General features: G+C 38.5%; 1 protein-coding gene across 4 annotated transcripts in view; it reads left to right on the forward strand.

Annotated features, from left to right (window-relative positions):
- Positions 1-24,522, forward strand: part of CEP162 (centrosomal protein 162) — a 76,922-nt gene that overhangs the window by 17,573 nt on the left and 34,827 nt on the right. For 3 of the 4 annotated variants that reach the window (XM_059701039.1, XM_059701040.1, XM_059701041.1), the window contains 9 exons: positions 1,287-1,317; positions 3,244-3,360; positions 10,886-11,077; positions 11,656-11,737; positions 16,622-16,901; positions 17,789-18,044; positions 22,039-22,169; positions 22,430-22,657; positions 23,219-23,359. In XM_059701039.1, the coding sequence (XP_059557022.1) occupies positions 1,287-1,317; positions 3,244-3,360; positions 10,886-11,077; positions 11,656-11,737; positions 16,622-16,901; positions 17,789-18,044; positions 22,039-22,169; positions 22,430-22,657; positions 23,219-23,359 (1,458 nt within the window). The remainder of the gene's footprint in view (positions 1-1,286; positions 1,318-3,243; positions 3,361-10,885; positions 11,078-11,655; positions 11,738-16,621; positions 16,902-17,788; positions 18,045-22,038; positions 22,170-22,429; positions 22,658-23,218; positions 23,360-24,522) is intronic. The other variant, XM_059701042.1, reaches the window with a different exon arrangement.

The raw sequence follows: 24,522 nt of genomic DNA on the forward strand, positions 1-24,522 counted from the left end.
TGAAGCCAGGGCTGCAAGGGAAGCCCCAGTCCTGGGTGCCTGTCGGCTGCCAGAGGAAAGCCTGGATCCCGGGTTTCTGCTGGTGGCTGGAAGGAAGCCTGGGTTCTGGGTGCCAGAGAGAAGCCGGTGCCGGCAGCCCGGGGGAAGGACGGCCTACTCTTGCATGAATTTTGTGCATCAGGCTTCTAGTATATATAGATAATCCTATATACTGCCTATCTGAGTGGAGAATATAGGTGACACTAATTAGAAAACTTATTCTAAGGGATCCTATAATATTGATGAATTTCAATTATGTTACCATTTGGTAGCCTACCTTTTTGAAAATTTTCTCTCAAAATGTAGATGAAACCATGAGTACAAGTTATATTTAATCATTAATTCTTAACAATAAGGGGGAAATGCTGATGTTATATTAGAAAGAATCTTATATGAGGTATTCATGTTATCCTGGAGTTAAAAAAAAAATTTCTGAGCAAAGTGGATGAGCAGAGGGCATCTGGATACTTTAAACAAGGCTTTTATAAATTAACTAGAGGCCCGGTGCACAAAAATTTGTGCACTGGCGGGGGAGGGGGAGTGAGGGGGTGACCCTCAGCCCCACTTGTGCTCTCTCACAGTCTGGGAAACCTCGGGAGATAACCACCTGCTGGCTTAGGCCCGCTCCCCAGGTGGCAGATGGCAGGCCCGATCCCTCGGTGCCTGCCCCGCCTCCCCAGGTCGCGCACATGGCAGGGCCGATCCGGGGCTTGGGGCGCCACCCCGGGTCGGGTCGCGCACGGGACGCCCTGGGCAGGTCATACACGGGACGTCCGGGCGGGCCGGCTGATCGCTACTGCCCCACCCCGCTGCCCTGGGTCGGGTCGCACACAGGATGCCTGGGTGGGCCGGCCGATTGCTGCTGCCCTGCCCGGCTGCCCCGGGATGGCGCTGTCCCGCCCTGCCTGCAGTATGCAAATTAGCTACCATTTTTGTTGGTGGTTAATTTGCATGTTGCACTGATTAGCCAATGGGAGGCGTAGCGAAGGTACAGTCAATTACCATGTTTGTCTATTAGATAGGATTACTGGTAATTGCCAAGATTCTGAAGAAACTTCTGTAAGTTCTCGCATAGCTACACTCCCTAGAATTATCATTTGACTGAAGGTGATAAACCTAGAAAGAACATTTCCTGATCTTTTCATAATGGAGTAGAGCTCTGGCTTTCAAATTTTGTTACTATTTCCATTATCATTTTACATAACGCTGGTTTTAAATGATACAATTCTTTTCTACCTTTAATTTAGGAAGAAGAGAAAACTGGCATGCTGGCCAATGGTAAATATTGTGTATACTTACGTTTTAGTCGGCAAAAAATTGTTCAGCATTTCATCTAAATAATTCTGAATAAACCACTATTTGTACTTGTGTGTTTTTTTTAATATATTTTATTGATTTTTTACAGAGAGTAAGGGAGAGGGATAGAGAGTTAGAAATATCGATAAGAGAGAAACATCGATCAGCTGCCTCCTGCACACTCCCCAATGGGGATGTGCCCGCAACCACGGTGCATGCCCTTCACTGGAATTGAACCCGGGACCCTTGAGTCCGCAGGCCGTCGCTCTATCCACTGAGCCAAACCAGTCAGGGCTGTACTTGTTTTTTAATATCTCCAATGAATTAACGTTCACAGATTGTCTCAATAATATGTCTCTTCTCTCTATTTTGAATCCTTGTTATATTTAAGAAAATTTCTTTTTTATAAAAGCCTAGGACTGGATACCTTCATTGCTATATTCTACCAAATGTTCAAAGAATCAATACCAATTTTTAAAAAATCTTTCAAAGAACAGAAAGGAATACTTTGAAATTCATTTTATGACACCGAGATCACCTTGATACCAAAATCAGAGAAACATCATGAAAAGAAAATATTTCCATTTAAAATTACATTCAAAAGAATAAAACACTTAAGAATAAATTTAACCAAGGAAGTAACAAATATGTACACTGAAAACTACAAAATATCGAAGAAATTGAAGCAGACACAGTAAATGGAAATTTATTACATGTACATGATTAGAAGAATTCGTATTGTTTTAATGTCCACACTACCCAAAGTAAACTACAAATAGAGTACATTCCTATCAAAATTCCAATGACATTTTTCAAAAACAATCTTAAAATTCATATGGGACCACAAAAGATCCAAATAGCCAACTCAGTCTTGCGAAAGAACAAAAGTGGAGGAATCACATGTCCTTCTATTTAACATTTCAAACTGTTAAAGAGCTGTAGTAATCAGAACAGCATGCTATTAGTATTAAAAACACACATAAGTCAATTGAACAGGATAGAGTGTCCAGAAATAGACCTAAGTATAAATGGTCAATTTTTGACCAAGAATACACAGGAAAGAATAGTCGCTCCAATAAATGGCATTTGGAAAACGGCCACATACAGAAGATAAAACTGGACCCCTATCCACAACATGTACAAAAATCAATGTGAAATGGATTAAATACTTAAATAATAATATATATTTAGCCTTGTAAAAAAAAAAGTAAATTCTGCCATTTGAATAACATGGATGAACATGGAGGACATTTAGTTAAGTGAAGTAAGGCAGACACAGAAACACAAATACTACATGATCTCATATGTGGAATCTAAAAATGCCAAAATCATAGGGAGGATAGAATAATGGTTACCAGGCGCTGGAAGAGCAGGATATAGGAAGATGTTGGATAAGGGGTGCAAAGTTTTAGTTAATGCAAGATAAAAAGTTCAAGAGATTAGTGTGTAACTGTAGTTAACAGTAGTGTATTATGTACTTGAAATTTGCTAAGAGGGGAGATCTCAAGTGTTCTCACCACATATAACAGCTAAATAGCTATGCAAGGTGGTGGATGTTAATTTGCTTCCTTGCGGTAAATATTTCATAAAGTATAAATATATGACATTGTCAAGTGTCAGGTATACCTCAACAAAGTTGGGGTATTTTATTTTTCTCAGGCCCTTTACCTTCCACATATAAATGTACATTAGGCCTGTATGTAAGCATAGGTATGTATGTTAATGCAAACTTACTCTTTTATACATAAGGAGAAAACCATGCTTGCTTATAATAGATACCTGATTATATATTCTTTATGTGTAAATATCTTTGTTTTTATATGGACTGCCTATGATTAAAATACTTTCTTAAAGGGACCATGCAAATTTCTCTGTTTTTCTAATAACTTTTTTTGTATATTGTTCCAGTGGTGCTGCTTGATTCATTCGATTCTGTTGCAGAGGTCAACCTTGATGAACAAGATAAAGCAACTATTATGCCAAAGGTTCTGCCCGAAATAACTGACAATGAAATGACAGGAACAGGTAAAAATGTTTGAAAACTCAGTATTTTCTAAATGTGTAATATTTTATGACTAATTGACTTCATTTATACATAATACATAATAACTATATAATAACTGTCTATATATATAAAAGCATAAGTGACCATTACGACCGAATGACCAGAACGACCAGTCGACCAGTCGCTATAACGTGCACGACCACCAGGGGACAGACGCTCAATGCAGGAGCTGCCCTCTGATGGTCAGGGCACTCCCACAGCCAACCTTCCCTGGCCCCTCACCCCCCAGCTGGACAACTTCCCAGGGTCTGTCTCCCTCTCCCCTGGCTGGCTGGCCTGCTGATAGGCCTCTATCACCAGCCAGTTCGAGGGACCCCTACCCATGCATGAATTCGTGCACCAAGCCTCTAGTATTGACAATAAAATTTTAAATCTCATATTTTCTACCATATTTAACAACTTCAGTAATCTGAACTTGCTAATGGTGACACCTAATGCTAGACAGCCAAATAAAATATGTTTTTAAGTAAATGCTTATTAATAAGTGAGTGCTGTTCATACAATGTGTAGCACAGTGGGTAAATACTAACTTTTTTGTCCCTGTCCAGGGTATTCAGTTAAATTTGCCATGTATAGGAGAAATAAAACTTCAGTGTTATTGTGATTTTCTATAGTTCCCTTTGTGTAGGAAAAAGCTGGATCACATCCCAAAATTTTGAGATGCCTAGGACCATCTAGACTTAAGTTTGGAAAGATCTTTAGGACATTGTCTTTGTAAACTTGTTTAAAGCAGTGGAATCCTATCTATCTCCAAATGAAATCTTATGTATACTCTATGTAGATAAAAATGGTATTTTGTCAGTATAAACATAAATGTTTACATTTATAACATTTACAAGTAAAGATAAAACAAAATGCTCCTTTGAAACTTTTGAAATCGTAAGTTTATAGATAGTTGTTATATTTTCATATCACCATCAGACTTAATATGTTAGTATATTTTGTTTTTGTTGTATAATGCAAAAATATTCTTGACTTACTGTATAAATAGTTACAAATGGGAACTTTTTAATCAGCTTGCTTTTCAAGACTCAGTTGACCAATATGGTCAAGTAAACCAATCTAAACACTTGGAAAACAAGAGCAATAGAATTGATAAATCACTAACCCAACTCCAAATATCTACTTAAATTTTATTTTTAATTCTTTTCTTCCTTAATAGAAATATAGTATATCTATAAGAAAGTATAATATACCTACTAGTATAACATCCTATATAATAAAAGCCTAATATGCTAAGTGTCCTGTTGACTGGTTGGCCATTCAACCAATCAAAGCGTAATATGATAATGATATGCTAAGGCTGCTCAACCGCTCGCTATGATGTACACTGACCACCAGGGAGCAGACACTCCGTCCAGTAGGTTAGCTTGCTGCTGGGGTCTGGCCAATTGGGACTGAGTGAGATGGGCCAGACATGCCGTGGAGCCCTCCCACGGTCCCTCCCCGGCTGGCTAACCATCCGCGTCCCTCCCCGGCCCCAGTCACGCATCAGTGGGGTCCCGCGGCCTGGCCTGCATTCCCTCGAAATCTGGCACCCCTCAGGGGAATGTTGGAGAGCCAGTTTTGGCCCAATCCCACAGGGCAGGCTGAGGGACCCCACTGGTGCATGAATTCGTGCACTGGGCCTCTAGTGTGTCATAATAGTGCAACTTAATGAATTTTCAAATACTGAAACACCCATGTAATCAGCAACCAGATCATGACCCAAACTACAAAGTCTACTCAGACTTCTTTTTTTCTAGTCACTGTTAAGAGTCACCACTATTTTACTTGTTTCACCCATTTCCATTTTAAAATATAAGTCAAAATATAAGTCAAAAACTACAATAGAATTTTCCCATCAAGACAAGTTACTCATTTACTTGTTAATACCTGAGTATTCTGCTATGACGAAAGCATGTTCCTCAGTTTTACTGCTGTTTATTTAAGTTCATTTCACTTATACGCTGTGATAGTAGATCCACTTGCAGAGTTTTCAGTAAGCAGACATGAATTCTTTTAAAAGACCAGTGTAGAGCTATAGTTTTTCTAATCAGTGATACATTATAGGGCAGTGATGGCGAAACTTGAGCTCGGCATGTCAGCATTTTGAAAAACCCTAACTTATCTCTGGTGCCATGTCACATATAGAAATTTTTTTGATATTTGCAACCATAGTAAAACAAAGATTTATATTTTTGATATTTATTTTATATATTTAAATGCCATTTAACAAAAATCAACCAAAAAAATGAGTTCGCGTGTCATAGGTTCGCCATCACTGTTATAGGGTCATGTATGTACAGTATGGCCAGAAAAACTTTGTTCTAAGATATGCATGAAAACAAAGCAAGAGGCAAAGTTCTGACTCTGATGGTCTTCAAAGTACTACAGTTACATAAGTGGCACATTTGAGTGTTTAGATTAGCTTCCTGTACAATTTTTAAGTTTTAAAGCACATTTAAAAATGAAATTTCAACCAAACATCTGTGGAACACATGATTTTCCCTGAAATACCATGATTTTATAAAATACAATATGAAAACCACTGCTGTAGGTTATTAAAAAAAAAACCTCAAAAATAAAAAAATGTATTGCTAAAAGTAAAAATTCTTTTGAGATGATCCAAGCAGTTATATAAAGCTGTAGTTTTTTGGTATTATTTCTCTTTTTTAAAAATATATTTTATTGATATTTTACAGTAAGGAAGGGAGAGGGATAGAGAGTTAGAAACATCGATGAGAGAGAAACATCGATCAGCTGCCTCCTGCACACCCCCTATGGGGGCTGTGCCTGCAACCAAGGTACATGACCTTGACTGGAATCAAACCTGGGACCCTTCAGTCCGCAGGCTGACACTCTATCCACTGAGCCAAACTAGTTAGGGCTTTGGTATTATTTCTTAAGTATTCTAGTCTCTGAGATATTTTGATGAGTCAGTTTCTGAAATATAGTAGAGTATGACTTTATTGTCATGTACCCTTTGTTTCTTATTCTCATCCTTGCCAATTATCTCCTGGTTGACACTGGACAATTAATGCTTCTAAGCCTGTTTTTCTTTAAAATTAGGCCTTGTGATGGTCAGCTGTAATAACGTATGTTGCATAGTACATTGTTAAGATTCAACAAGTAATAGCAACTCAGTGGTTGTTATCATTATTATAATTTATATCAACTGTTGGTTAATAGTACAAGTTATAATAAAGAACCTGAAAGCATTATAGTATAAATCGGATTAGCTGTGAGATATTGAATTTACCTGGTACTTCAGAAATACACTTGAAATCTTCAAATCAGTACCTGAACTTGGGTTAAGAACTGAAAAGATCAGTGGAGTTTCTGTTTTTGTTTGTTTGTTTTTACCATGATTCTTTTAGGATTAAGCAGGCTCAGATTAGGTGCAGCATTGTCAAAGATCATCTTTTTAAAATAACATTGATGTAATTCTTGTGCTTTATTGAGAAAAATGTTGATAGCTATGAAAATGAATTTTTCCTAACACCAGGCCAGATCTAGCCTTCCATTTGTTTTCATTTGTCCCTCAGGCAGTACCGTTTTGTGCTATGGCTGCATGACCGGAGCAGTCACAAGGTGACAGTATTGCTCCACAACCTGACGCTTGCCTCTGTAACTCAGCGTTTAACCTGTCTCAACTTTCTTAAGTGGAAAAATACAAGCTTTTTATATAAAAATATATAATAATAATAATATTTAAAATAAGCGACATAGAATACTCTCTTTTTAATGTAAAAGGCAAACTGGTCAGGCCTTTTTTCATAAAGGGCATGAAAAAAGTTAACTTGTATGACTCAGATATTTTAATATCACTTGTGTAAAGTTAGGAGAAAAGTATCCCTTCCTGCTCTGTTTCCTGAGCAGCACCTTATACCTCTCTATCCTCTACTTTTAATTTGTAACTTTTAGGTCATTTGTTTTTCTGCACGTTTGCTCTACTGTTGCTTTAAAGCCTTGAACTTCTTTCTGACACCTCCCACCTGATAAATTAGGTATGAGCATTCAGTACTGCTGTGCTACTCACCATTGGGGTCATTTCTTCTACACATATCAGCAGATACTTAACTACTCAGGATATTTTTGTAGAGGAGAAAAGAAACTACCTGTGCCTTTTTTCCTTTCTTCATAAAGATTAATTTTCTCCTTCAGTCATGCTACTCAGTGTGACATGGTTAGGGGAAGAGTTAGGCTTACTTAACAGGCAAGATCTTTTTCCTCAAGTCCTATTTAAAAATCTCTGCCTCTTGCCACTTAACTGTTCACAATTCTGCTCTAAGTATCTCTCCTTTTTGTTTTTAATTTTTAAAAATATATTTTTATTGATTTCAGAGAGGAAGGGTGAGGGAGAGAGAGGGAAATATCAATGATGAGAGAGAATCATTGATCGGCTGCCTCCTGCAGGTCCCCTACTGGGGATCAAGCCTGCAACCCAGGCATGTGCCCTAGATTGGAATCGAACCCAGGACTCTTTAGTTCGCAGGATTCACTGAGCCAAGCCAGCTAGGGCTGTTTTTAATTTCTTAAAGCAAATCTATTATTTATTGGGGGCATGCTTCATCCGAATAGCAGTTGTGACCTGAAGCATTAGAAAGATACCCACTGTAAGGCATTCTTACAGTCTTTTGTGTGGCATTTGGATGTCTCTTACATTTAAAGTTAAAAATAGCCCCTTAGAGTTGTATACTATGCAAATTAAAGTTTATATAGAGGAAGATGAGGTTGCATATACCGTTGTATTTTTAAGCACTAATTAATTAATCATGGGTATCAAAAGAAAAGGAGATGGGTCATCCCATGTCTCTCCTCTTTTTCCACTTTTCTATGATTCTTATTCTTTTCTCTAATTTTTAAAATTCACTGTTAATAATGAAAGTTACAAAATGAAAGAAAATACTCATAGAAATATTAGACCATTGTTCTCATTAGGTTCCTGGAATTCTTTTTTTCAGAATTTATCAGTTGGGAGAAGGAGGAGAATGGTAACAAGGAAGGAAGAGTGAACAATGACATCATGTTCTATTTCAGATGACTAGGTGATTAGTGATGCCCTTAGCTAAAATAGGAAATACTGGTAGCAAAACAAATTTTACTTGGGAATATATTAAATTCAGTTGGGGATATGTTAGATGTGACTTACTTACAGAATAATCTAAATGTCTTTATTCAGTAAAAAAAAATAGGGACAGCACTGGCTGGTGTGGCTCAGTTGGTTGGGTGTCATCCTGTGCACCAAAAGGTTGCCAGTTGGATTACCAGTCAGATTACATGCCTGTGTTGCAGGCCCAATCCCCAGTCAGGGAATGCAGGAGGCAGCTGATCAGTGTTTCACTCTCACATTGATGTTTCTCTCTCCCTCTCCTTTTCTCTCTGAAAATCAAAAAAAACCTTTTTTAAAAAAGGATAACACAGATATGAGCATCATGAGCGTATATGTAATAGATGAAGCTAAGGGTTTTGATGAAAGTTAGGCATAAAGGAAGGAGAGAAGGAAGGTAGTTTAAAAAAGAAGGCTAAAGATAGAGCCCTGAGATGAGCCAGCTATAATCTAATCTAATAAAAGACAAACATGCAAATTGACTGTACCTTAAGCCATGCCCACCAGCCAATCAGAGCGACTATATGCAAATTAACCCAACCAAGATGGCAGCCAGCAGCCATGGAGCTGGAGCAAGCAGGAGGCTTGGTTACTCCAGTGATGGAGGAAGCCAAGCTTCCCGCCTGCCGCAGCCAGCTCTGAGCTCCACTGAAGGCAACAAAGTTTCAATTATAGAAGGTAAACAAATCCCAGAATAAAAAAAAAAAGGAGAGGCTGGGAGCTTCCGTTGCCGGGGGACTTGGCCATCCTGAAAACGGCACTCAGCCCCTCACCCAGACTGGCCAGGCAACCCAGTGGGGACCCTCCACCCTAAAGGGGGTATGACCAGCCTGCAAACAGCCATCAGCCCCTCACCCAGGCTGGCCAGGCACCCCAGTGAGGACCCCCAACCTGAAGGGGGTGTGACCAGCCATCAGCCCTTCACCAGGCTGGCCAGGCACCCCAGCAGGACCACCACCCTGATCCGGGACACCCTTCAGGGCAAACCAGCTGGCCCCCACCTGTGCACCAGGCCTCTATCCTATATAATAAAAGGGTAATACGCAAACTGACCCTAACAGCAGAAAGACTGGGAATGACTAGTCACTATGACACACACTGACCACCAGGGGGCAGACGCTTAATGCAGGAGCTGCCCCTGGTGGTAAGTGTGCTCCCACAGGGGGAGCTCTGCTCAGCCACAAGCCAGGCTGATGGCTGACAGCACAGCGGTGGTGGTGGGAACCTCTCCCGCCTCCTCAGCAGCACTAAGGATGTCAGACTGCAGCTTAGGCCTGCTCCCCGCTGGCAAGTGGACATCCCCCAAAGGCTCCCGGGCTGCCAGAGAGATGTCTGATTGCCAGCTTAGGCCCAGTCCCCCAGGGAGCGGGCCTAAGCCAGCAGGTGGTCATCCCCCAAGGGGTCCCAGACTGCGAGAGGGCACAGGCCGGGCTGAGGGACCCCCCACCCCCGAGTGCACAAATTTTTGTGCACCAGGCCTCTAGTAATCTATAATAATAAAAGGGGTTATTTGCTAATTCGACCGGATTTCATTCTGGACGAAGCCAGGGCCGGAGGGAAGCCGCCCAGGTTCTGGGTGCCTGCTGGCAGGGCTGGAGCAAAGCCACCTGGGTCGCGGTGCCTGCCGGCGGCTGGAGGAGGGAAGCCCGGGTCCCAGGTGCTGGAGGGAAGCTGGTGCCTGCAGTTGGGGGAGAAGGAAGGCCTACTATTGCATGAATTTTTATGCATCAGGCCTCTAATTTTACCTTAAAAGATGGAAAAGTAGCCATTAAAGTGATGGGAAGAACAAGGAGAAGGGATGCAGGACAGATCCCAGGAAAAGGACAGTGTCAGATGCCTCACGGAGTTGAGAACTAAAGATGACCGGATTTGGCCATTAGGAAATTGTTTTTCATTATAGCAGCTTTTGCAGGAAGTTGGCACACACTGAATTGCAAACACCCATGTAATTGCAAAGTTAGAAGAGTGAATTTCAGTTGAAGAAATGCAGACTACTGCTTGGTGACACAGGAAAGCTAAAAGAGTGGTATTGATAAGGGAGAGACAAAATCCTGAGATGATTGGGCCACTTTAGGAAATTTAGGAATAGTTTTATTCAACTATTTTGAATTAAGGGTAGTGGGAAGAGAGGGCAGTTAACTAGTGGAGTCAGATTTTATAGTTACCATGTCAGGACACATCTCAACTTTCTGAAGAGTTATTGAGCCTGCTGTGATTTATACTGGCAGGCCATTACCTATATATTTCCTAATTTTGTACTTACTAGTAACTCTGTAATGTCATTGTTGTCCTATGCCTTGTTCACTATTCTTCACAGATTAAGGGATGACATTAGTGTTATATATTTCTCATGTTTTGTGGGATTATACTGGAGATTACATTCATTTTAACAGGTGTTTCTTATGGACAAAGCAATAGTGATATTGAAGCTCTTCATCAGGCTTATTGTCATATAGCCCATTCCTTGGGGAATTCTGATGAACAAAGAATTGAGATTGCTGCCATGGAAAATGTCAAGAACTCAGAGAAAGGTCATCCTCAAGAAAGTGAAGAGTCCTCCAAAAACATTTCTACTACAGAATCTGGTAAAAGCTTATTTAAGATCCTCTCTGAACAGTTTCCAATTTAGTGTAATTTAGACACAATTTGCTGTAGTGATTATTTCTCAATCTCTGGATTTATTTAAAGGGTTTGTTCAAATGAAATCTGGAAATCAGTGATTTAACTGTAAAGTTAGAGCTGAACATGGGATAAAATTTCAGTTTCCTTTCTAATCTGCTTTGACCAAATTACAAAATTACTGAATTGTTTTCACATTTTTTAATCTTTTCCATGAACATATACTAAAGTTATTTTTTAAATAGAGAACAGTAGGGATCAACTAAATACATATTTAGCAAATAAAAGTGTATGTGGCTCTACCCAGATACATATATTTGAGACTTGTATGCCTATGCATTAAATATATAGTTATATATATTTCAAATAATAACTATCAACGGAAGTTGTCTTGGTACAAGGAAGTTTACAATGGGTTTCTTGTATGAGTCATTTTGTTAACTATATCAATCAGAGAAAAAGTAATTTTGTTGGTATGATACATAAAATTAAGCAAATGACCTAACATTTTTGGTTGCTATTTTAACTTTTTCCCCCCTCTTAGATCTGCCCACAGTAGAGGAGCTGATGAAAACTATCAAAATAGATTCCTTTGGGATCAGTGGTTTGGATTTACAACCTGTAAGGTATGTGTTTTTTTCATTGGATTGTGCAAGTTATTTGGTTATTGTTTTGTCTCTGGAAAATTGTGGAATCATTTGTTCTACATTATCATTCCTAGTGAATGATTAAAGTGTAACTTGTATGTATCTACCTATGAGCCACTACTCTTTTCTTTTTACTCAGTTCATCAAAATTCTCCTAGTGCTAAAATAAGAAAATAATAGATAAATGCCATTATGTAGTCTTAAAGCTTTTTACTGAAAAATATAATCTCTTCAGCTTTAAATAGCTCAGGGACAGTTTGATTTTGAATGAAGGGATGGAAAATGAATGTTATTCTGTATACTAGAGGCCCGGTGCACGAAATTCGTGCAGGGTGGGGGTTCCCCTCAGCCCAGTCTGCACCCTCTCCAATCCGATACCGCTGGCTCCTAACTGCTCACCTGCCTACCTGGTTGCCCCTAACTGCCCCTCCCTGCCAGCTTGATCACCCCTGACTGCCTCTGTGTGCCGGCCTGATTGCCCCCCCTGCCAGCCTGGTCATCCCCAACTGCACCCCCTCACACTGGCCTGGTCATCTCTTACTGCCCCCACTGCTGGCCTGGTTGCCCCCAACTGCCCCCCTCTGCTGTCCTGGTCGCCCCTAACTGCCCCCCACCCCTGCTGGCCTAGTCGCCCCATGCAGCCTGCTTGTTTAGTCGTTTGTTTGTCCCTCACTAACCCCCCTGCCTGCCTGGTCACCCCACACAGCCTGCTTGTGAGGGCATGAGGGTCAATTTGCATATTACCTCTTTATTATATAGGATGAGTCATAGATTTTTCTTGTTTATAAGCCAGTTAGTTTTGTAATTAGGACTGGCCATCCTTCCAGAGGATGAGTTTGGGCACAAGAGAAGTGGACTTGGAGAAAATGCTCCCGCTCTGGTACAGAATAGCACATCACAATAACCTCATCATGAAACAGCTTTGCATTTGTGTATCACTTGCAGTGGTTCTCAACCTGTGGGTCGCGACCCTTTTGGTGGTCGAACGACGCTTTCACAGGGGTCACCTAAGACCATCCTGCATATCAGATATTTACATTACGATTCATAACAGTAACAACATTACAGTTATGAAGTAGCAATGAAAATAATTTTATGGTTGGGTCACAACATGAGGAACTGTATTTAAAGGGCCAGAAGGTTGAGAACCACTGACTTAGAGTGTCACATCCATTATCTCATGTGGTGTTAATTTTTTTAAAATATATTTTTATTGATTTCAGAGAGGAAAGAAGAGGGAGAGATAGAAACATCAAGGATGGGAGAGAATCATTGATCGGCTGCCTCCTGCACGACCCCCACCAGGGATTGAGCCACAACTTGAGCATGTGCCCTTGACCAGAATCGAACCTGGGACCCTTCAGTCCGCAGGCCAACGCTCTATCCACCAAGCCAAACTGGTTAGGGCCTCATGGGGTTTTATAAGAAGTAGGACAGGCATCCTTAATCCCCATCATTCAACTGATGAGACTGCAATAAAGTCACTTCAGTCGTGGAGCTCTCACAACAACTGGATGATGGTGATGATGATGATGATAACATCCAGCATTTTTATCATATATTCACTGTGGACCAAGTACTATGCAAAATTCTTTACATACACTATTTTATTTAATCTTACAGCAACTCCCTGAAGTTTATTCCATTATTATCTTCATTTCACAAGTAAGAACAATAAGCCTTAAGGGATATACAGGAAGTCCACGTGTTTAACCACTTACATGATCAGATCTGTGATGTCCACGAAATATGTCTGAAAAGTCTGTCATCCATTCATTCATTTATTTTTTAATAGACACATTTGGAGCCCCTTGTAATGGAAATCCACTTGCAGTGATTTCTTGGCCTTGTTTCTACATTTATACTAGTTGAGCAAAAATGATACAGTGAAACTTACACTAAAACCCATCTACTTGCATGCTAAGTCTAGTATTCTTCCACTGGTCTTCAGTGCTACTTTATTTTTTTAAAATATATTTTATTGATTTTTTACAGAGAGGAAGGGAGAGAGATAGAGAGTTAGAAACATCGATGAGAGAGAAACATCGATCAGCCGCCTCCTGCACATCTCCTACTGGGGATGTGCCCGCAACCCAGGTACATGCCCTTGACCGGAATCGAACCTGGGACCCTTCAATCCGCAGGCCGACGCTCTATCCACAGAGCCAAACCGGTTTTGGCGAGTGCTACTTATTTTTAAAAGACATATTGTGTTTACTCACCAGTACCGTTTGGGGATATGTTAGTGTTACTGAAGAGATTTTTTGTATCTTGTGTCTTCATTGGCATTTTAGTAATGTGAATTCTAAAATATAGATTATTACATTTGTGTTTAAAAGTCAAAGACAAGTATATTTACCTTAAAGGCATAATAATAATTGTAGAAATGTTAGTAGTATAAACTTTAGTACACATATCCAAAAATTCTTTAGTAAACTCTAGGGTACATAATCCTAGTTGCTATAACAGATAATCCTTGAAATTTTTTAGCTTAGCATCATCAGAGTTTATTTCTCGCTCACATCCTAATCTCATGAGTGTCAGTGGGGTCAGAGTGGGACTCTGCTACCCACAGTCATTTAGGGACTCAGGCCTCTTCTGTCATAAACACATGGTTTTACAGCTATCATGGCCTCATCCAACCAGTTGATAAGGAAAGAAAAAGAATGGTGTCGCATACTTTTATGCCTCAACACAAAAGTATTCCACTGCTTTAGCTCACATTCTATTGATAAGACCTAGCATATTTAGCTAACAAGATCCAAGAGGGCTGGGAAATGCGATTTGCTTGTATACCCAGAGAGAAAAATAAATGAGCTTGATAGGCATCTAGGCAGAATCAACCAGAATATATCCTCCCAATAGCCAAATTTCTATTTCACTCTTCTTCATACACAGACCCACTTAACTCTCTCCCATAGCAGTCAGCTCAGAGTCCCATTCAGGACTGTATCCCTCAAAAAGGCCAGGATTTCCAGGTAAAGTGCAGTCCTTTCCATCAAGTTTCAATGTGGCTCCTGATTGTCTAATAATCAGTGATTTAAAAAGGCAAGTTATAACTGCCTCACTCCTACCATTGATATATATAATGGTGAATTGCAACAAGTACTCCCATTCAGAAAGCAAAATACAGTAATCATTAGCAAATTGAAATCCACTGGAGAGACCTTTTGAAGACATCACCCCCAACCCCGCACGTATGCACACACACACACCTTGCAAATGGGGATTTTCCTTAATTAGGCCATTTTCCATCATTCTGCTCTTAATGAGGAACTATCATCTATACTAATAAAAGGGTGATGTGCTAATTAGGGCGGGCGTCTTCCGGATGACCTTCCGGACAAAGCCGCAGTGGCTGTGAGGGCTGAGGCTCAGGAAGCCTCAGGTGACTGCGAAGGGCCCAGGCTCAGGCCGACAGTGGCAGCAGCAGTGGGGTAATGGGGGCACTGCCTTCCCCTGATCCACCAGATCGCCTCCTGCAGAGGGAGGCCAGACTGCGGCTTAGGCCTGGAGCCAAGACAGAGGTGGTTAGGGGCGATCAGGCTGTCTGGGGAGCAAGTTAGGGTTGATCAGGCCAGCAGGGGGGCAAGGTAGGGGCAATCAGGACCGCAGGCAGAGGCAGTTAGGGGTGATCAGGCAGGCAGGCAGAGGGGTTAGGAGCTAGCGGTCCCTAAGCCAGATGGTGGTCATCCTCCGAGGGGTCCCACACTGCAAGAGGGCATAGGCCAGGCTGAGGGACCCCCCTGAGTGCATAAATTTTTGTGCACTGGGCCTCTAGTCTATAATAATAAAAGTGTAATATGCTAATTAGACCAGACAGCCAAACAACCTTCTGGACGACCTTCCAGGTGAAGCTGGGGCTGGGAGGGCTGAGGCAGCCACAGTGGTTGTGAAGGCCAAGGCAAGCCGTTGTGGCTGTGAGGGCTGAGAGGCAAGCTGCTGCGACTGCGAGGGCCAAGCCCCTTGCCCAGATTTTGTGCATCCGGCCTCTAGTCCTCTATTATAAAAGCATAATATGGCCGAACAGTGGAATGACTGGTTGCTATGACATGCACTGACCACCAGAGTGCAAATGCTCAACGCAGGAGCTGTCCCCTGGTGGTCAGTGTGCTCCCACAGGAGGAGCGCTGCTCAGCCAGAAGCTGAGCTCACAATATCCATATTCTTGGAGTCCTCATAATATGCTGATCTTTAACAACATTTAGAAATTTCAAGGGATATTTTCCGTATTTTTTAAATCTAATGGTCTGAAATGTTAGATTGCATTTAACTGTTTTAAACCACAGAAATGACTTTATTTCAGAATCCTCGTGACTTTGTTTTACTTTAAAAATTTTCCTATACTGTGATGAAATGTATGCCTTTAAATATTTATATTCTATACCTCATTGGCATAAATTATGATTACTTCTTTAGTTTCTTCTAGACATATATAAAATGCTTTTTCTGCCACAAATGCATGTTGAAATTATAAGGTATAGGTAAATGATATATTATAAAAAGTTCATATTTTATTTTTTCTTATACAAAAGCAATCTTAGTCTCGTTTGGCTTGGCTTTCCTTTGAAGTAGGCCTCAGAGTTATTCATGTATTCCCTTATACTGCCTTAACATTATTATTTGAAATTCAAAACTATTATACGATACTATGTGAGTATGCCCTATTGACCAGAATTGTAAATAATGTATTTAATATTAATTACCTAATTTGAATAATTATGCATATTAAATATGTGTGTGTATATATATATATATATATATATATATATATATATATATAGTGTGTGTGTGTGTATTAATAAAACTGATATTTGAGGAGTCATAGAGTATGTGTGCTCTGTGTCCTGTTTTGTTTTACAGCTATAAAAAACAGGCTGATAGTAAAGAAACTGAAGTCATAAGTCCCTTACCCTTTAAGATGAAGCCAAATGTGTCTCAAGAGCCACAAAATGTGAACCAATTATTTGACAAAAATGAAGAGAATGTGGTTTTACAAAAGACAACAAATGAAAGTATAGAAAATTGCTGCCCAAGAGTAAATACTACAGAAGAATGTATAGATAAAATGTACCTTGACATTTTGCGGAAAAAAATATCTGTTGCTCCTTCAGTGTTACCTCAGGAAGACAAAATAAAGAAAGTAAGTGTTTATAATTTAAATTAACTTGACATATTGATAAATGGAGTTATATAAAATTATATAAGTGTTCTTGATACATAAGTACTTCTTAAGTTTGTGGGATTGATTACTTACCAACCTCCACATAGATCCTGGATATTTGTGAGCAATATTTATTACAACAGCCTGCAGTCCCCACATTCAAAGTACCTCTAAGGCATTAGCTTTCTTTTAAAGGCCATCCTTTGATTAATTTTTTTTTTTTAGTAAGCATAGTTCAGCATTTGAGTAGCATAATAAAATAAAGTTTATTCATCATTTTAGTGCTTTTTATTCAATCTTTCCAGTAGTCTGTTCTGCAAAAGTAGGTTAAGTTGGCATTTCATATCAATGCTATCAGAAACCTTTGAGAAACTTGTATATCATTGTTCCTTTTTCCTGTGTCCTTGATTTACTCTGATTTACAGTTTCATGATCCCAGTATTTTATTTTGTAATTTGGAATTATGTGTTTATCATAAACTATCTCCCATTTTGTCTGTAGAATTAGGCAGTGTATTAAATTTTTTTTTTATCTTGAGAAATCTGGAGGAAAAAGTAAATAAAATTTGCCATTTCAAAATATCTTCTTCTCATCCCCCTCTGTGTTAATTCTCATAATTACACATATTGCTTTCTGGCAGGCTTATTTCATATTATTTTGCTTTGTTTTACTCCCAACTTTAAAGATGTGCTGCAAAATACTAAAATTCTGATGACCTAGACTTAGGGAATTTTAATATAGTGGTTTGCCTTCAGCAAACTATGTTATTTAGTAATCACTATGATTTTGCCATCTGTTAACTCTTCATTTTCAACTATAGTTGAAATTCATTTAAGTACTAAAGAATTTGTACTTGTTATATGCAGACTTTTAGACCTCAACTCAGTTCTGGAGAAGGGGCTGTAATTGGTAAAGAGGTACCATACAAGAAGGCCAGAAGTGCACCTCCTTTAGCTAAAAGAAAACCCCAGAGTGGTGTATACGCGTCAGTTAGGAGCTCGGGCTATGGAAAACCCAGTTCACCATGCAAGACTTCTACTCTTGAAAAGAAAACTTCAAAGGACATGATGAAAAGCAAAAACTTGAGATCCATTCTCACCTCAAATCAAGCCAGGAAAAAAGGTAATCATCATATACTCTTTTCATAATAAAGTTCTGTGTTTATACAGTTGACCCTTGAATGTGAGTGTGAACTTCGCAGGTCCACTTACATGTGAAATTTTTTCACTGTAAATGTATTTTCCTTATGATTTTTTAAAAATATATACCTATATTTTTATTGATTTCAGAGAGGAAGGAAGAGGGAGTGGAGATAGAAACATCGATGAGAGAGAATCATTGATCGGCTGCCTCCTGCAAGTACCCAACTGGGGATCGAGCCCACAACCCGGGCATGTGCCCTTGACCGGAATCGAACCTGGGACCTTTTAGTTCACAGGCCGACACTCTATCCACTGGCCAAACCGGCTAGGGCCATTATGATTTTCTTAATAACATTTTCTTCTCTATAGTTTATTGTAAGAATACAGTATGTATTATATATAACATACAAAATACGTGTTAATTGTTTATGTTATCAGTAAGGCTTCCAGTCAATAATAGTCTACTTGTACTTAAGCTTTTGGGGAGTAAAGTCATGTGAATTTTCGACTGCATAGAAGGTTGGCACCTCGCACCCCTGAATTGTTCAAGGGTCACCGGTAGTGTATTATTTTACCTTCCTTGTTCTTTACTTTTCCTGTTCCCTTCTATGAACTTTCCTTATTCATAGAAAAGAATTAACTTTAAGATACACATTCCATTTCTGAAAGATTGAATTTATAGAGGGTTTTTCATCATTACTTCTGGGTTTTCCTGAATGATACCCAGAAAATATGGGATGTGACTATAAGATAGGAAAGTCAGACCTCCTGATCTGGTTGGCTCTGTAATAGCCAGTGTTTACCAGAGCTATAAATTCAAAATGCGAATGGCTACCTCCAAATAAAGGTTGATAGATTGTCTCGACATTAGTTCAGTATAGACTTGGAGAGGCAGGATGTTTTATTTATCACATATTGCATATTTTATACATCACAATGCTTCTTTATTTCCTAATGTAGTCATTTATATTCACAGTTGGAAAGGGTAATTTTTAACTTGGAGCCCATGCAACTATTAAAATAAAGAGAAATGTTCAGGTCACACCAATATTTCTGCTGCCTTTAGACTCCAGTGGGAAAGGTAGAACAATAATAGAGCCGGAAACATTTTGACATTTTCTTTGTTGTTAAATTAAGTAAGTGACTGATTTCATCATTGTAATATGGTGATAGTTGTCAGAGAACTGTCCTCATTGGAAAAATCATTTCTAGCTTAAAGTATCTTCCCCTGCCTTTCCTTACAACTATCCATTTCAGGACCACTTTGTACAGGCATATCTCATTTTATTGAGCTTTGCTTTATTGAGCTTCACAGGAGGTATGTTTTTTACAGATGGAGGGTGAGACCCTCCACAACACACAGATTACAACTCACTTTGTTGTAATACTCGCTTTATTACAGTGGTCTGGAGCCAAACCCACAATATCTCCAAGGAATTCTCATATTTAAATGTTTTTATGCATCAAAGACTCTTCTGTCTTCATGAAAGGAATAGTTGTTCATTATTTAAGTAAAAAATATAGAAAAGTAAAAAGAAGAAAGCAGTAATTTAGCCAGAAACAACTGGCCCATGCTTCTCACTATGTATGTACTTACAGAGATAGAAGCAAGCTTGAATAGTTGGAAGGCAGGAGAGAGGCAGACTTACGGATAAATGGACAAAACATTTTATAAAAATAAGATCACACTTTACAAGTTCTTTTTAAATAAAATATTAGATTTGGTTTTACTTAAATCTATAAAAAGAAAAAAAAACTTCATTCTAAGAAATACTATATCCTGGAAGATCCCTTTAAGACAGCTGTTCTCAACCTGTGGGTTGCAACCCCTTTGGCGGTCGAACGACCCTTTCACAGGGGTGGCCTAAAACCATCCTGCATATCAGATATTTACATTACAATGCATAACAGTAGCAACATTACAGTTACAAAGTAGCAACGAAAATAATTTTATGGTTGGGTCACAACATGAGGAACTGTATTTAAAGGGCCAGAAGGTTGAGAACCACTGCTTTAAGAAAATAGGTTATGAAAACCCCTCAAAGGTTGTAGCAACCGTGTTCTTTTTAACTGCATTTTTAAGTTTTATACATTACTAGTTTTCCCTTCTATAAAGTGTAACTCTTACATCCCCCATTCACACCCTCGTACCCATTTTTTTGTTGGTTTAATTTTTCTTGTTGAAGATATATTTATTCTCTCCTACATCTATAATTTCCCTCAGCTTTTAAATTTAGATCTTGGTTTTGATTCTTAAAGAGATTGAATGCTTTTCACCAGCCATAGCTTCTCCATTTTGGAATTATTTTGATTGGTTTCTTATTTGACTGAATTTTCGTAATCATTGTGTTTTTTTTCAAGAAGGGCTCATGGGTTCCAAATTCTGTTTTCATGCTTGAATTTTATATCTAGATACATTTATTTTATGTATAAAGAGAGAAAATACTGTCTGCATAGCATTGGAAAATAATTACTTAGTGAAATCACAATTAAGAACTTAGGGAGAACTCTGGTGTAAAAGCAATGACTGACTACAGCTTGAACAAGATCCACCTGTCACTCTTGGCTGCCCTGTCCTAGGGAGAATCACCATGCCAGCAAACCACAACCTATTCATTTGCCACATTAATGAGCCTTCAGTGATTTGGAAGGATTAATGTCTACTTTTCTAATGACTCAAACCATTTTTTACTAAATGCTTTAAGAAATTTCTCCAGAAAACCTAAATCAAACAGTCCAGTTAAACATGATTACTGTTCTGTAAGGAAATCTCTGTATGCCTGGAAAAAAGATTGAAATCTTTGGGTGAGGTACTATTGGTAACTTGTTTCTTCTTTAGACTTTTCTTTATTTTTCACATCTTTAATAACCATGTATTTCACTTTTAATGGAAAAGTAAACTTTAGACTTAAAAATTTAGCATCTTGAAGATATAAATTTCAAATTCTTCATTCTTAGAGAAGGCAGCAATTTTCAACCACTATGCCGTAAGAATTTCAAAATTTGTAATACATATTTATCAGGGGCCACTGACCTCTTGTCCCTTAGATTGTCAAATTAAAAAATGACAACAGCCAACACAATAATAGCTACCCAGTGTCAGTCAAAATATACTTATTTGTGTCAGATAGGCAAAAAACATATTTGTGTGTGTGCACAGAAATTTAGTTTGTGTGCCATGAGATGATAAAGATTGAAAATCACTGCTTTGCAATCAGGTAATGTTTACCTGAGTATCAGCTCACAACTTGTAGTATTTGAATATGGACCTCAAGATCTCTTGTAGGTATTTCCCTTAATTTTTTTATTATTAACTGAATTTATTGGCTTTAGAATTATTTCTACTGTTTGGGGTTTACAAGGTATCTTACAAGCTGAAAATTTGACCAGATTATACAGTCATCACATTTTTTCTAATTGAATATATATTATCAGGGTATTAGAGCAGTATTGTATCTTTTAAAATCAGTTCTGACTAGCTGTTATAAAGTTTCCATGCAATTTATATTATTTCACTGATACTATAATATGTTGATACACACTACTTATAAAAAGTATGTTTTGAAAGCACACTTAATTTCAACTAAAGTGTTTCATAAAGTTATTAGCCGCTCTTTGCTTAATTGTTTAGATATTCTTACTTAGTGCTGTGAACTTTAAAAAAAAAAAAATTATTCAAAAGTAGCAAAACTTGTATTATCCCAATCCACATTCTCACATTTATTTAGCTCCATTTGTCATGTGACATGAATCCTAGGTCCATTAACCTTCTGTGTCAAATTGAGTAGAATGTTGATTATGGACAACAGTTCTGAGTTTAGTGTTTTATACATCAGCCTTTTTAAGATCCTCATTTATCTTATTGTTATGTAATTGTTCAATTTGACTGAATTTTCATAATCCATTGTTTTTGGATTACACATTCAACATTGTTTGCATTTGTGGTGTTTTTATCTACTGTCTTCAATATTTAGAAATCTTATCTGAAACAAAACTCAAGCCTGCTGCATTGGGTAAACCAGCTCCCAAAACTGAAAGTTGCCTGGCTACTCCTAAGAAGTCTGAAGACGCTACAGAAACTGGTTCCTGTATTCATTTTCAAAATGTAGGTATTAAATTTCAAAACAATATTCATTGTGTCTTTACGTTCTAAAATCATATTAAAACCAAATTATAAGTAATTAAATATATGAAACTTCTTTTGCTTCAAGTGTTCACTTATTGAACAGGTATTGCTTTTCTTATTTAGCAGAACATTATTAACCTTGTCATTTTATTCTTTGTGGGTTTTTGTTTTTTTTTCAAATCACCTGTCTTTGAATCTTATATGTAAATCTATAACAAAGTAATGCTTTTATTTAAAAGGATTCTTCAGGATACCGTGATGGGAACATGGATACAGAATTAATTTTGTTTAAAAGAGTTCAGGAAGCAGAGGAAAAATGGAGGGGTGCACAAGCCGTAATTGAGCAAATTAAAGTCACATTCACAGAAAAAGAGAGAGAGTTAGAAAATAAGATGGAAGAACTAAAAAGGCAACAGGAAAAGGAACTCTTCAAATTGAGTCAGGACAATTATATTCTTCAAACCAAGGTACTAGACACATTGTTCTATTCTTTTTTATTGATTAAAAAAGAACTTGTACTCTCTGCTAAATGCATTGGTACCTTTTGTTCCCTCGGGCTGTTTGCTTGATGTATTTGCTGTATAAAACATGAGCATAGTTCCTGAGAGTGCCGATTTACACAAGAGTCTAATTCCAACTCCATTGGGGGGGAATCAAAATATATATACCAGCTCATTCTGATATTTTTCTTCTTTTAGCAGTCCTTTTTAAACTAAATCCCTTAGTTCAGCGGTTGCCAACCTTTCAGACCTCACAGACCACCGGTTGGCGACCGCTGCCTTAGTTCACTGTGACCTTCAAAGAAGTCAGTTCAGAAGGAACTGCTCTAGAAGGTCAGAATGAAGAGAATGGCACTCTGTAGCATTTCTGAGTTACTTCCATTTCAGAACCATCAGCACAAAACGATACTAACGGTTTAACTGTAGTTGGTGTTGTGTTTATTCCACCGTGGTTATAAAACTGTTACTCCTCACTTCTCACTTCATCATTTCTTTCCCCAAATAAAACAATTTCCGCATTTTCTCAAGTTAAACAGCTTTGGAGAAACAAACAAAAAACAAAGGTGGTTACATGTTGGAGAAACAACTGATCCTGTCACTGAAGAAAAATTGAAGCAAATCCAAAAAGAAATACAAGAACAAGAGACACTTCTTCAAGGATACCAACAGGTATGGTGGTTCTTCAGCACATAGTGAGGTTGTTCTTGTGATCCTCTGATTATAAAAACAAGGAATATTAAAATGTGTGTGTGCTCATTTAACAGGTAATGGGAATTCTGGCAAAAATGAGGTAGTGATAATTTGAATAGTCTGCCCATTTCTCATGGACAGAATTAGAGTGGTTAAGAGCACAGGTTCTAAATTCCAAGAACCTGGTTTTAGACTTAGCTCTACCATCTGCTGTGCAGTCTTGGACAAATGACTTTACTTCTCTAACCCAATTTTCTCATCCATGAAATGGGGATGATGATAATAGTACCTGTCTCATAAGGCACTATAAAATTAAAACAGCACAAACTAACCTCTTAGTGCCTGGCACAGACTAACCAATCAATGAATGTTGCCTGTCATTATTTTTAATAGTCATGTTCCTTAAAAACTTTCCTATTTTCTATAAAGCTTTTCAGTAGGTAATATTGAATAGTTTATTCAATTGAAAAATGTGAATCAGTTGAGAGTGAAAAAATTTTGAATTAAATGAGAGAAAATGTGTCCTACAGAAGGCAAATATCCATGATATGTGATGGAATCTTGGTGATGTTGACCTGACAGTCAACCAGGATAGGTTTAGTAATCTCCAGCATGAGATTTCATCTTAGTCTCTTCCCTCCCCTTCTCCTTCTATCTTACTACCATTTTCTCTTTTGACAACCATAACTTAAACATTGAGCCTACCAATAACAAGCATTATCATCCAGGGACATCCCCAAAAAAGCATTACCACATCGGAGAGTACAACAGTTACTATAAATGAAATAGGTTTGATTTTTAATATATTTTTATTAATTCAAAGAGAGGAAAGGAGAGGGAGAGAGGAATAGAAACATCACTGATGAGAGAGAATCATTGATCGGCTGCCTCCTGCATGCCTCCCACTGGGGATTGAGCCTGCAACCCAGGCATGTACCCTGACAGGAATCGATCGGACCATGACCTCCTGGTTCATAGGTTAATGTTCAACCACTTAGCCACACCAGCTGATTTTGTAGGACATATTGCCCTTGAATAAGACGTTTCTGAACGCTTGGCCTGCCATTCTGATCTTGCTGTACAGAGCATGGGTTTTTAGGAGGATTTCACAGACCTAAAAGTTTGCCAACCATCCCCTCCCA

This window comes from Myotis daubentonii, chromosome 6, assembly GCF_963259705.1.
Source record: "Myotis daubentonii chromosome 6, mMyoDau2.1, whole genome shotgun sequence".
NCBI lineage: Eukaryota > Metazoa > Chordata > Mammalia > Chiroptera > Vespertilionidae > Myotis > Myotis daubentonii.